The 12876-nt window shown below is 48.9% G+C and overlaps 1 protein-coding gene across 1 annotated transcript in view; it reads left to right on the forward strand.

Annotated features, from left to right (window-relative positions):
• Positions 1-9718, forward strand: part of pdzd8 (PDZ domain containing 8) — a 33800-nt gene extending 24082 nt beyond the window's left edge. The window contains exons 4-5 of the mRNA XM_063007978.1: positions 4924-5086; positions 5196-9718. Coding sequence (XP_062864048.1) covers positions 4924-5086; positions 5196-7450 — 2418 coding nt within the window. The 3' untranslated portion in view covers positions 7451-9718. The remainder of the gene's footprint in view (positions 1-4923; positions 5087-5195) is intronic.
• Positions 9719-12876: the final 3158 nt, after the last annotated feature.

Genomic DNA, 12876 nt, shown 5'->3' on the forward strand with positions numbered 1-12876 from the left:
TAAGATTCCCAGGAATCCTCTTCCTTGCTGCTACAGTGATCTCTGGGAGTCGAGGACGTCTTTTACCCCAGAGAACACATCATGTCATGTCAAAAATGATTTATAAATAAAATAGCTGATGCATGTCTCACTACTACGTATTTTTATGTAAATAGTACATTACTAATAAAATATTAAATATATATAATAAATTAGCTACTGAAATTCTTCTTGCTCCCAGTTGTGAGAAATTCCCACCCTGATGTTCATTCTTCCCCTCGTGTTCCGCTCCCCGTCTGTTTCCTCTCTCTTTCAAACCAGCGCTGAATAATTTATTTACTTTTTTATTCTTCACTGTTCATGTGTGTTCCTGCCGTGTGTACATGCAGGCGTGTGTGTGTGTGTTTGAGCTTGTGTGTGTATGTGCGTGTGGTGTGTACGTGTGCCAGCCCCGAGGCGACTGCTACCCTATTCCCGAACGCTAATCTCTCCGACATGCGCCGGCTGATTAGATTTGGTCCGACGCACCCAGAGAGAGCGAGATGCGTTCGCTGGCCTGCACTGGTTGACCACGTACGTTTGATGACCCTGACCGGTGTGTGTTCTGGACAGTCTCCAGACTCCTGCTGCAACCTGTCGCCCTTTCTCATCTTTTCCCACATTATGCACATATTTATTTTGCAGAAGGTTGCCAGTTCAAGCCCCTCTGCTTCCAAGTTGCCACTGTCCCCTGAAAACATGTGGAGGGTTGCCAGCACCACCTTTAATCTTGCTTCCTGGCTCATTTAAAGTATTTCGAGACACCCACCTGTCCCTAAGTACGTGCATATGGGAATTTGTGCCCGTACAGTCAGCGGACGCCGGGCTCCCACCTCGATCGATGGACCCGCTCGCGCACGATCCTGATGCCACAATGCAGTGCGAGCGCATGGAGATTAGCGTGCCTGTTGTATTCCGCCGGGGGAGGGAGGGAGGATGGACAGGTGTACACACAACCCCGCGCTCCCGCTAACACAATGCCGTCAATGGGGATCTGTCATCGCGCGAGCTAGCGCGTGGGCTCACACAGGTGTCGGCGAGAACGCATTCCGTGACGTCCGTGGTCTCCCAGGTGCGGATCCGAGTCTGCAGGAGACTTTCACTCGGGTGACCGAGTGGGTGTGAAGGTTTGCGAGTGAGTGAGTGAGTGGGTGCTTGGGTCTGAGGATGAGCGACTGAGCGTGATGGTGGGTAAGTGGGTGAGCGAGTGGAAAAGTGGGTGAGCAAGTGAGTAAGGGTGGATGGGCAAGCGAGTGAGTGGAAAAGTGGGTGCATATGCGAGTGAGTGTGAAGGTGTGAGGGTGAGCGAGTGGGTGTGATGGTAGGTGGGTGAACGAGTGAGTGTGAAGGTGTGTGATGAGCGAGTGAGTGTGATGATGGGTGCATGAGCAAATAAGAGCGAAGGTGTGTGGTTGAGCGAGTGGGTCAGAATGTGTGCGAGTGGGTGTGAGGGTGTGTGATGGTGGGCGGGTGTGTGAGCGAGTGGAAAAGTGGGTGAGTGTGAGTGTTGGTGGGTGAGTGAATGAGTATGATGGTAGGTGGGTGGATGAGTAAGTGTGCGGGTGTGTGATGAGTGAGTGGGTCAAAATGTGTGCAAGTGTGAGGGTGTGTGATGGTGGGTGGGTGTGTGATGGTGGGTGGGTGGGTGAGTGAGTTGGTGCCAGGGTGAGCGAGTCAGAATGGGCGTGGTTGCATGAGCGAGTGACCATAGTCTCGGCACAGGATGTCCAGCGGGCTCACGATGGGGCGTCCACATACTTTTGGAGACGCGTGTACGGCTGGATCGTGGCAGCGGGTGTAAACGCTGAGGCGAGGCACAGATTGTCGTAGGGATCGTATTATCATGAACCAGACGGAGCAATGTCAACATCCGTTTACCCGGGCTCACACACACACTCACACACACTATATTGTCTCCCAAATCACCTGTAATTACTGCTCGGTGTGTGTCCGCTTTGTTCCTGCTCTTAAAAAAATCTTTCCAATCATTTCCGCTCAGCCTGTCGGGGTGCAACAGAGTGTGAGAAAAGAAAACAAGCGGATTCTCTTCGGTACGAACGCACGGCCGAGCCAGAAATAAGTGGACACGTCCGTGTTTGAGCTGCTTTACTTCGACATCTTGGACGTTTTGACTAAGCGATTACTAACTGAATTGCCGTAGGATTGCTAGGACGCCTCATAGTGCAGATTAACCAGTAAACGGGTTAAGTGTCTTGCTCAAGGACCCAACAGTGACAACCTGGCAGTGGTGGGGTTTGAACCAGCAACCTTCTGCTTACTAGTCCAGTACCTTCACATGCAGCACATACATTTTTTACCCCTCAGAATGGCATCGTCAACCTGAACTGTGAAGATTGGTGGAGGGTGGCACACTGGAACGTAACCCCAACCCCATCCCCCAACTCTCAGACACACAACACTTTACTACATTATTCACCCCTCAGAATGGAAACCTGACACACTGGGACAGCCACGCCCATCCTCAGACACGACCTGTCTGTTCTCTATGTAGACGCCCGACCGGTCGATAAATCCGGTAGGGATGGTTCCAGTTCATGATTTTGGATGGCATCAGGGCACAATAAATGTTCTATTTACTATATCGTGTTTCTTAACCAGGACCCTCAGGAACAATCCCAGTGTGTCACCCTCCACCAGTCTTCACAGTTCAGGTGAATTATGTACTCGAGTCGGGTTAACTGGAGTCAGGAAGACGGTGCGGTGCGGGACCTTTCGCTTCCGACTTTGATGATCAAATAAAAGCTTTTTTAATGACGCTGCCTTCGGATCAAAGTGCTGCGTGGATGATGCGCCCTCAGATGCGCCCTTTCTTTTATCTCCAGGAGAAACAAAGCCTTCACTGTAGTGACCAGTTCTCAGCCAAATGACCTCAAATCATATTGTCCTTAATGTTCTCCGAGAGCTTGAACTGAACTCGAAGCTCCTGGATCGTCTGAAGCTTGAGATCTGAGTTTTTAGCTGGTGAGTGATTTTGTTGCGTCATTGGGAATCGGTCGTAGCTTTCTCGTTTGTAACTAGCAGCTTCATCCTGGTCAGGTTCACCCAGAAACTCCCAGCTTGAAGTCAGAACGGAACCCTACGTAGCGTTAAGCATAGTCGATCGGAGAAAACCTCATTGACGTGCTCGTTAGTATGTGGTTTGGGACTTCGATTAGGGTCACGGTGGGTCTGGTGCCACCCAAAAACAGTAGATTCAAGTCCTAAGTTCACTGTTTGACAGGACGTCATCTCATCATAAAGCCAATCCACCTTTTGCAATTGCACCTATTTTGTCTTTGGGAGGTTAGTTGGAATCTACGGGGGCAAGGATCGTACCCAGGTCCTCGGAGCATGTGTCTGTGTGGTACATTCTCTGATCTTTGTTTGAATGCCATTTACTTCACCGCTTACTCCTCATACCGGGCGCCAGGAAATGGTTGGTAGATCTGAATTTTGTTCTTTTGTTTGTCACTAGCAGCTTCATCCTGGTCAGGTTCACCCAGAAACTCCAAGCTTGAGGTCATAATGGAACCCTGAGCAGCATTAAGCACTAGTGATGATGGAGAACTTCCTTGATGTGCTCATTAGTTTGCGGTTTGGGACTCTGATTAGGGTCACGGTGGGTCTGGTGGCACCCAGAAACAGTAGATTTAAGTTGGAAGTCCACAGTTTGACAGGGCATCAGCTGATCGTAAAGCCAATCCACCTTTTGCAATTGCACCTATTTTGTCTTTGGGAGGTGGTTGGAACCTACAGGGGCACGGATCGAACCCAGGTCCTCGGAGCATATGTGTCTCTGATCTTTGTTTGTATGCCATTTACTTCACCGCTTACTCCTCACATGGGGCACCAAGAAATCCACCAGAAATAGACATTATGGTTTCAAACGTGTCTCTTTTTTTTCGGTTTGACCGTTTTTGCATCCGTCACATTGTCAGTGAGGCTCGTTCATCTATCCGTCACGCCAGACCCCGGCCGTTCCTCACGCCTGCTTGCCAGCCTGCATAGATTACCTGCTTTTTCATTCCTCTTTAACTCGATCAGTGGCCTTCTCAAGATTATAACGAATGACGGCGGCGAAATTACAGTCATCCATCTCCGGGCGGCCGTCGAGGAAGCGCCTAGCAGAGACTGAGACGGACGCAGGGAGGAGCGAATCTGTACAATGATGGTCTTTCACAACTATGTGGTCGTGAGGCTTGTGTAACTTTGAGCAGGTTGCGTTCACAGGTGCATCATGGGTGCTGTAACTCCTGGCTTTGTTGCATTATTTCCATGCCACGATGGGGCTTGCGTGTTGTGTTAGACAGCCGCTTTGTACCCGTCTGCGTTCGTGTCCTCCTACTCTAATTATAATTCAGCGATTCTTCTAGATTGAAAGACTCGGCTTGTCCACCCCTCACGCTTCTGTAACCACCGGCTCTGTCATGTAGGTCTTCAAAGACTAACAAGAACTTGTCATTTTGTACTTATCTGTGATGAATGAAACACTTCCAAGACTTTTATTTATGCAGTTTCTCCCTTTTTCTCCCAATTTTATCGTATCCGCTCCTGGGGACTCCTATCGAATCTGAGGAGGGTATATTTGCCTGTGCATGGTCCACCGACCCCTACTTATCCGCCCGTACTTTGGTAGATTAGTACAGTCTTGCACATGGAGAGTCACATGCCCACTTCTGTACAGGCACCTCGGGGTACTAACCAGGGTCCTTAGACAGCATCGAAGACCCCGTCCCTTTTTGTTAGGCTGGTCTTTTCCCATCCAGCAGACTACTAACCAATTTAGTCTGCACTGCCAGTTGTGCCTGCAAGGGGGCGCCCAGCCGACCGGTAGCAGAGCTCAGATTCAGCTACATAACACCACACGAACAACAGTAACACTCAGGTATGTCGTTTATTTTTCAGACTGAGGTCATTAAAGGTCCAAACGGCAGCGTGGGGATGACGTTCCGGCACGTTCCAGCTATCGAAGGGGACGTGGTGCATGTTAGCATCGAGACGGTCACCCCTAACTCACCTGCAGCCCAAGCTGACCTGCAGAAAGGAGATCGCCTGATTGCCATTGGAGGTTGGTACAGACGTTGGTGCTGCTTATTGTTTAAAAAAAGTTAAATACAGGGGATTGATCCCGCTGTGCCTTGAAATGTACCTTGGTAAACATTGTCCTTTTCTTCCAGGGGTCAAGGTAACGTCATCCGTCCAAGTCCCGAAGCTCCTAAAACAGGCTGGAGAACGAGTGGTTGTGCTGTATGAGAGACCAATCAGACACCAGATGTCTGCCATGAACTTGCCTCCCCTCCAGGACACCCTTGGTCCCCTGGAGGAGCCAGGGTATCCCATGGCTGGAGGTTATGAGGAGGACCCAGCTCACATCACCACCATGGATGTCACGGAGGTCAAAGACAACGACTCGGAGTTCGAGGAACTCCTGGTGGAGCCCAAACCCGCTGTAGCTCCAGTCAGCGTGGAGACAAAAGAGGACTCCCTGCTTTCTGTAAACCAAAGTCCTAAAAAGACAGTCGCCAACCTGGCTTCCAAGCCCCTGGGCACTATCTCGCCCATCCTTAATCGGAAGCTCAACCTGTCCGGACTTCAATCCCCACTTAAACCCCAACCTAAAGAGTCACCAAAGCCCTCGCCTCACAAGACTGCAGAACCACCTGAACCACCGCAGAGGCCAACGGTGCCCCCTCCTCCTCCACCTGTGCGTCCCCCTGTCCCTCCCAGACCCCACATCAAAGTGACAACTGCCTGCTCTGAATCCCCAAACACGGCAAGCTCGGAAGGAGGCGAATCCACAGTCGAGAAATCCTCTGAAAGAGCTCCACCGCCTGCGAGCAACGGCGAGAAACCTGCAGCGGAGAAAAGTCCGACGAAAGTTTCCGAGCCGAAGCCTGTAAGCAAACCCGCCGAGACGGCAGACGAACTCCCGGCTGGCCCACTTCCCGCTAAACAAGACACGACCAAAGACAAAATAGCAGAGAGCTCTTTCGTTATAAAGGACAGCATGGACGAGCAAGGTCTTTGGCAGTCGTCGGAGGCCATGTTCCGAAACAGATACGCTCGCTGGAGCAAGTCCTCGGTCGTCTTTGACGTTGAAAGCCACCATAAATACCTGAACGTAGCTCTTTGGTGCAAGGATCCCTTTAAGCTAGGTAGTCTCTTATGTTTAGGCCACGTTAGCCTGCATTTGGAGCACGTAGCCCTGGAATGCCTTTGCATATCATCCGCGGAATACCAGAGCAACTTTTCCTTGTGTGCCCCGGAACCGAGGGCCAGCGTCAGCCGCACCGCACTCCGTAGTCTGAGCACTCATAAGGGCTTTAACGAAAAGCTGTGCTACGGAGACATCACGCTCAACTTCACCTACCTAGGAGAGGGAGACTCTGACCTGTCCAGTGGACTCACTGAGCAGGAAGGAAGCTCGCAGTGTGAGGAGCTGAGGGAAAGCGAGCGAGAACGGGACCACATACTGGCCGACCTGAGCTACAACCCCATGCAGCTCAACGAGGTCCGGCACAACTTTCAGGACACGCAGTTCCAGAATCCCACCTGGTGCGACTACTGCAAGAAGAAGGTTTGGACCAAGGCTGCGTCGCAGTGCATCGTCTGCGCTTACGTTTGCCACAAGAAGTGCCAGGAGAAGTGTCTTGCCGAGCATCCTTTCTGTCTGTCCATTACCGACCGTCGCAGCACGGATCCAGAGGCGAAGTCCCCAATCAACCGGGCGACTACCGGTCTCACACGGCACATCATCAACACCAGCTCGCGTCTGCTCAACTTGAGGCAGGTCCCCAAAGCCAGACTGGCAGAACAGACGACGGATGCCGGCCCCGGAGTCGCCGAACCCTCGCCGAAACACACGCCGAACACTTCAGACAACGAGAGCAGCGACACGGAGACCTACACCGGCGCCAGTCCTTCAAAACAGCCTTCCAGCGGAGGCACCAAGTTGGCGCGCAAAGAGGGAGGGTTGGACGACAGCGTGTTCATCGCGGTCAAGGAGATCGGACGAGATCTGTACCGCGGCCTCCCTACGGATGAACGCTCGCAAAAGCTGGAGCTGATGCTGGACAAGCTTCAGCAGGAGATCGACCAGGAGCTGGAGCACAACAACTCCCTGATCGCAGAAGAGAGGGAAACGAACGACGCCCGACGCAAAGCCTTGATCACCTCCGCGCTGACCAAGTCCGGCGAACGGCTTCAGGCTTTGACTCTGCTCATGATCCACTACCGCGCCGGCTTCGAGGACCTGGAGTCGTTGGAGAGCACCCCGCCTTCCGAACAGCACGGCTTTTCCAAGTCGAAATCGGCGGGTCTGGAGGAGGACCTGATGAGCACCGAGGTGTACGACAGTGACGTTTGCAGCCCGGTTGATGTCCTGAATGATATAAGCGAGGAGCAGTTGTGCGTGGAAGCAATGCCACGTTAGGGGACTCCGAATCGACATTTTAGGGTGGGGTTGCCGGGACTAATGTGAGGTTTGGTAACTTGTATCACAAGATACTCAGAACTCAGAGCTGTTGCCTTGCAGGGGAAGTGTTGGCAGTTCTTTAGTTTGGTGTTTTTATTTTTTCCCTGTTCCAGACTCCTTGTAGTGCAGCGCATTGGTGCAAAATATCAATCAAGAACTTTTAGGGCAGTATTAAAATGTTTACCGTCCATCATGCTATCGTGTAGAGCAAAGCGAGGTACCAAACTACGCAGTACCAACAAAATACGCAGTACCAATTTTTATGGTAATCAAACGGAAGCGCCAACTTGTAGCACCCGTGTTATGTAACATCCAAGCGAGGAAAATGCCAGGAGAGCGTTCTTACTTGCTTGCTTTGTCGTGAGCTTTAGACATTTTTGCGCTTGTCGTCTGCCCCAAGCCGGTCCGGTTAAACCCTAAAGAATCGTTTAAACCCTAACGCAATGTTGATTTGTTTTCCTGGGTTTTGTATTTCGTTTCTCCACCTTTAACGTCTTGTGTTTATTTTTTATTATATTTTGTATTAATTCTAACTATTCTAAATATTCAGTCAGATATTTATCTTAATTTTCTTTTTATTGTTTAAGTTTGTTTATTATTATTATTATTATAAGGGAATTGTTATGGAACGTTGGGTGGTTATGATGCCTTTCAGGGGATCGTAGTCTGGATCGTTCAAGCGCTAATGCCAAACAAATGTGACTTTTTTTGGGTTCTTGTTTTGGTGCTTCGTCTTGTTACATTTTCTTCTCCGTTCACCACTGTGGTTTATTTAATCTAGCTACTGTTACGCCGACCTGCCGAATTCACACCTTCTACCCCTACGTGGTATAAGCTAAACAAAATGCTTTATTGACTTCACTGCTTTTTTCTCTAGTCGTATCCTAGCCTAGCCTGTGGGCAGAGGTAACTCAGTGGTTAAGATGCTGGACTAGTAATCATGAGGTTGCTGGTTCAAGCCTCACCACCACCACCGTTGGGCCCCTGAGCAAGGTCCTTAACCCTCAATTGCTCAGATTGTATTCAGTCAAATCGCTTTGGATAAAAGTGTTCGCTAAATGCTGAAAATGTAAATGTAGCCTTGGCTACAGGCTACATTTTCAGTATAGCTCCCCCTTTAGGTGAATCTGGGCAACTGAAATACAAATGTGTAGGAGGAATTATAAATATTACACCAGCGCAGCTACAACAGTGTTGGTGCATCCAGACGTCTGCCAATTAAAACCTGCGAATCAGTGCTAGCATGCGACGTCATCTGTCCATAGAATATGTACAGGTATGTCACTGTCCCAGCACCTTTTGTAGTGTCATTAATGCCCGCCTTGTCTTCACAGCTACCAGATAATTAAAAACTTTAAACTAAATAAGTCTCGATTGCAAAATGAGTTGAAAAACTTGTTGGGTTGCGACCCTGTGACCCTCAACATTTTTATCAAGGCCAAATTAAGGCATGTCTTCAGTTCCACCGTTGACGGGAATGGTAAGACTATCTAAGCCACCCTACCGTTTACAAATGCTGTGAAGTCCATAGCTAAATGACGGCGCCACCTAGAGGTAGCGAGTGTAACTCCGGCATCAGACAGTCTTTTTTGTTCTAATTTCTGTCTTTCTGTTTTGTCTTTAATTTTGTTTGTTTGTTTGTTTTTATTTGGATATGCTAAATCTCCCTGTGCACTCTGGCGCCCTCTACCGGCGGCTTCACACCACTGCTGCCGACACACACGCATCTGTTACACCGTCTGCTGTTCGAGTCGTCTCGCCATGTCTCGAGGACCTATTTTCTCCGTATCCCTCCACCGCTCGTGCCAGCACCCTGGACCAGACAGAAGAAGGGCGCTGCGGATTTTATGTCTATAAGCGCCCGAACTCGAGCGAACTGGACGTTTGTTACATGTTTTATTTAATGTATGAATGTATTTCCGGACCAACCGGTTACCAGTGCGGTGGAGTGAAATGCCGTGATGTATGTTCCGCTGGTTAACGGCACGTACCCTGAAGGCTAGCACCTTAAAAACTGGCACAGAATGGACGACTAGCTGGTGTAGAATTGCTGCGCTTCACTGCAATGTAAATGATTGCGCAATACATTAACACTGTCCATTTATATATGAAAATATTAAAAATTGCTTCCACATTTGAGTAAACGTGGTAAGTCAAATGGTAACACATGGGGTGTCGAATAAATTATGTTCCTTTAATTATTTACTAAAATAAAGTCTTTTCATGATGCCACATTGATGGTGGGGTCAGTTTTTCTTCTGTAAACTGGTGTCCAGTCCAAAGGGAATCCCAGCATCAATAAATCCAGGAGGGAATATTGAGCTTTGGGTCTTTTCATTCTGACATTAAGCAGAGTCCTGTTCTGACCTCAGGCTAAAGCTTGACCGTCGTACTTCCCGTTTCCGTTTGTGGCTGTCATGGTGACCCTGCTGCTTCAACACGCCAGAGGCTACGCCATCTCTTTCGACCGCCGTCGGAAGCCGGGTCGTGTTTCTCGACCTGCGTTCGGACAGCTGGTTCTAATCCGATTTGTCTTCGCGCCTGCTTCGAGAAATCGAATTTGTATGGGCGGTTGTGGATTTGGTGGGTATCTGATATTCAGAACTGAGTCATGAGCTCTACGAGGGTTCTAGGGTGTCCACGTCCAATTTTTACCCAATTGCGTCACGCTTCCTCTCTACTGGTGCTGACCCCCGTTATGATTGAGGAGAGCGAGCCTGTCACACGCCCCCTCCGGCACGGGAGCAGTACCTGACTGCTTCTTTTTCACCTGCACGAGGCGAGTTCATATGCAGATCAGCTTTGTGCACAGAGAGCCACACCCTGATCAGCATTATTCCTCCACTCTGTGCAGCCAGCAGAGGTCGTAATTTATTGTTGTTTTTTTGTTTTTTTTTATATTTTTGTTTATTGCGTCATGCTTCCTCTCCACCAATGCCGATCCCTGCTCTGATTGAGGAGAACGAAGCTAACCCACGCCCCCGACACGTGGGCAGCAGCCGTATGCATCTTATCACCCGCACTTTGACGAGTGCAGTGCAGCTCAGCCCTGTGTACGGAGAGACACACCCTGACAGCACTTTTTTCTCATCTCTGTGCAGGCGCCATCAATCAGCCAGCAGAGGTCGTAATTACACCAGTCATGAGAGAGAGACCCCATCCGGCTTAGTCCCGCCCAAATCTGAACAACAGGCCAATCGTTGTTTATGTGGCCGCTCAGCCTTAGCCGGCAGGCAGAGCTGAGATTCGATACAATGTATTTGAGTCTTCCGACGCATTTTCCCAGCTTTGGTTGAGCGTGTGGCCACTGATGCGCCGCTGCATTCACATCATCATCACATGAAAATCTTCTTCCCCTTAAAGCTTCTTTGAGAGTGGAAATCAGATAGCACTAAATCCGGACTATAAGCATCTCTCGGTCTCTCAGACACGACCGTACAAATATTAAAGTGCGGAAACTTTTTGAAGACCCCTTGTATATGGAGAGGTGGTGGGTGGTGGTTGTTGGGGGGGGGGGGTGTCTTTTACTATAACTCTGAAGCACTGAGTCTTCTTCTGTAATGCTCGGTAAGATGCAGAATCCAGAGCATCTCTAAAATTCGAGGTCCTTTTTTTTCTTAGAGAACTTTTCTCTTCAGGTCGGGAGGTTTTGGGAGCTTCATTCTGTCCTTTGTGTGGTCGTCCTGCTGAAAGAGCCAAACACAATCCAGTTTTAGCTTCTCACAACTGGTAGCTTGACTTTCGTTTGCACTCTCATGGTCCTTTATGACTGGATCTCTTTTTGTTTTTACACCAAAGTCACTTTATCTTGTATTTTGTCGAAGCTCCGGTTGCATTAATAAAAGAAAATGCTTTGTGCCACGCCTTCTTAATACTTTCTTGCTTTGAAGGTGGTTCGATTGGTCAGTTTGGACATTTTGGGACTCCAAAATGCCACTTTTTGTCTTGTAAACCTCCTCCCGTAATCCTTACGGAGGAAAATTTTTGCTCTTCTTATCATCCTCCTCACTGTGTGTCTGCTTTTAGCGCCGGCCGTTTTACATTCACGGCATTTAACAGACGCTTCTATTCAAAGCGGCTTTACAGTTGTGACCCAACAGTGGCAGCCTGGTAGACGTTGGGCCTAAAACAATGACCGTCCGATTGCTAGTGACTGTTGTCAGTACAGCTGTTGTTCTAACTACTGGCTCATTTATTAATGAATAAACGAATGAATGAATTACCAAGTCTACCTTATATATTTACCCCGTGAATTTGTTTAGGACTAGACCCTTTTGTACACTTCACACAGAAAGGACCTGGACCGCTCCACCTGGGAATCGAACCCAAGACCTTCTTGCTGTGAGGTGACCGTGCTATTCTAGTTGTGGACATTCATTGAGGAATCGTGATGGATCGACAAGCTTATCGATCCGTGTGCTCATGGTTCACGCAGTGATGAAGCTCTAAATGAGACCGACCGGTCAATCGATAACAGAAAATCACACTGTTCCTGCCCTGCGTTTGTTAGCTTAAATAAGACCTTATTTAGATTTGAAAATCTATATGATGTATCAGCGCGAGAGTGAATTGCACCATTGGTCATCGTAATGCATCCATTAGGTGAGTAAAAACACATTGTAAACAAAATGTGGATTTATTACGCACGTTTGAATGAAATCACAGAGCAGAATGATCTCATTAATACCTGTATTACACGCTATGGCCACTTTATTAGGAATACCTGTACACCAGCGCATTCACAAGCCTGCAGGGCCGTGCATTACGTTATACAGGCGTCGGTCAAGAGCTTCGGTTATCAGTCATCTTGGCACGGGAAAAAGTTGGCTTACAGCAAGAAGGTCCTGGGTTTGATTCCCAGGTCGACAGGTTGTTTGCATGTTCTCCCCGTGTCTGTGTGGGTTTCTTCTGGGTGCTCCGGTTTCCTCCCACAGTACAAAGACGTGCAGTCAGTATAACTGGAGATGCTAAAACTGTTTTAGGTATGAGTGTGTGTGTGTGTGTGTGTGTGTTTGTTTGTGTTGTGATGGACTGGCAACCTGTCCGGAGTGTTTCCTACCTTTGGTGAATTAGACCCACCGTGACCCTCAATAAGACCCTTTCTACACTGTGTCCATTTTATCAGCTCCACTTACCATATAGAAGCACTTTGTAGTTCTACAATTACTGACTGTAGTCCGTCTGTTTCTCTACATGCTTTGTTACCCCCTTTCATGCTGTTCTTCAGTGGTCAGGACCCCCACAGGAACACCACAGAGCAGGTATTATTTAGGTGGTGGATCATTCTCAGCACTGCAGTGACACTGACATGGTGGTGGTGTGTTAGTGTGTGTTGTGCTGGTATGAGTGGATCAGACACAGTTTTTAAATACCGTGTCCACTCA

This window comes from Trichomycterus rosablanca, chromosome 13 (assembly GCF_030014385.1).
Source record: "Trichomycterus rosablanca isolate fTriRos1 chromosome 13, fTriRos1.hap1, whole genome shotgun sequence".
Lineage (NCBI taxonomy): Eukaryota > Metazoa > Chordata > Actinopteri > Siluriformes > Trichomycteridae > Trichomycterus > Trichomycterus rosablanca.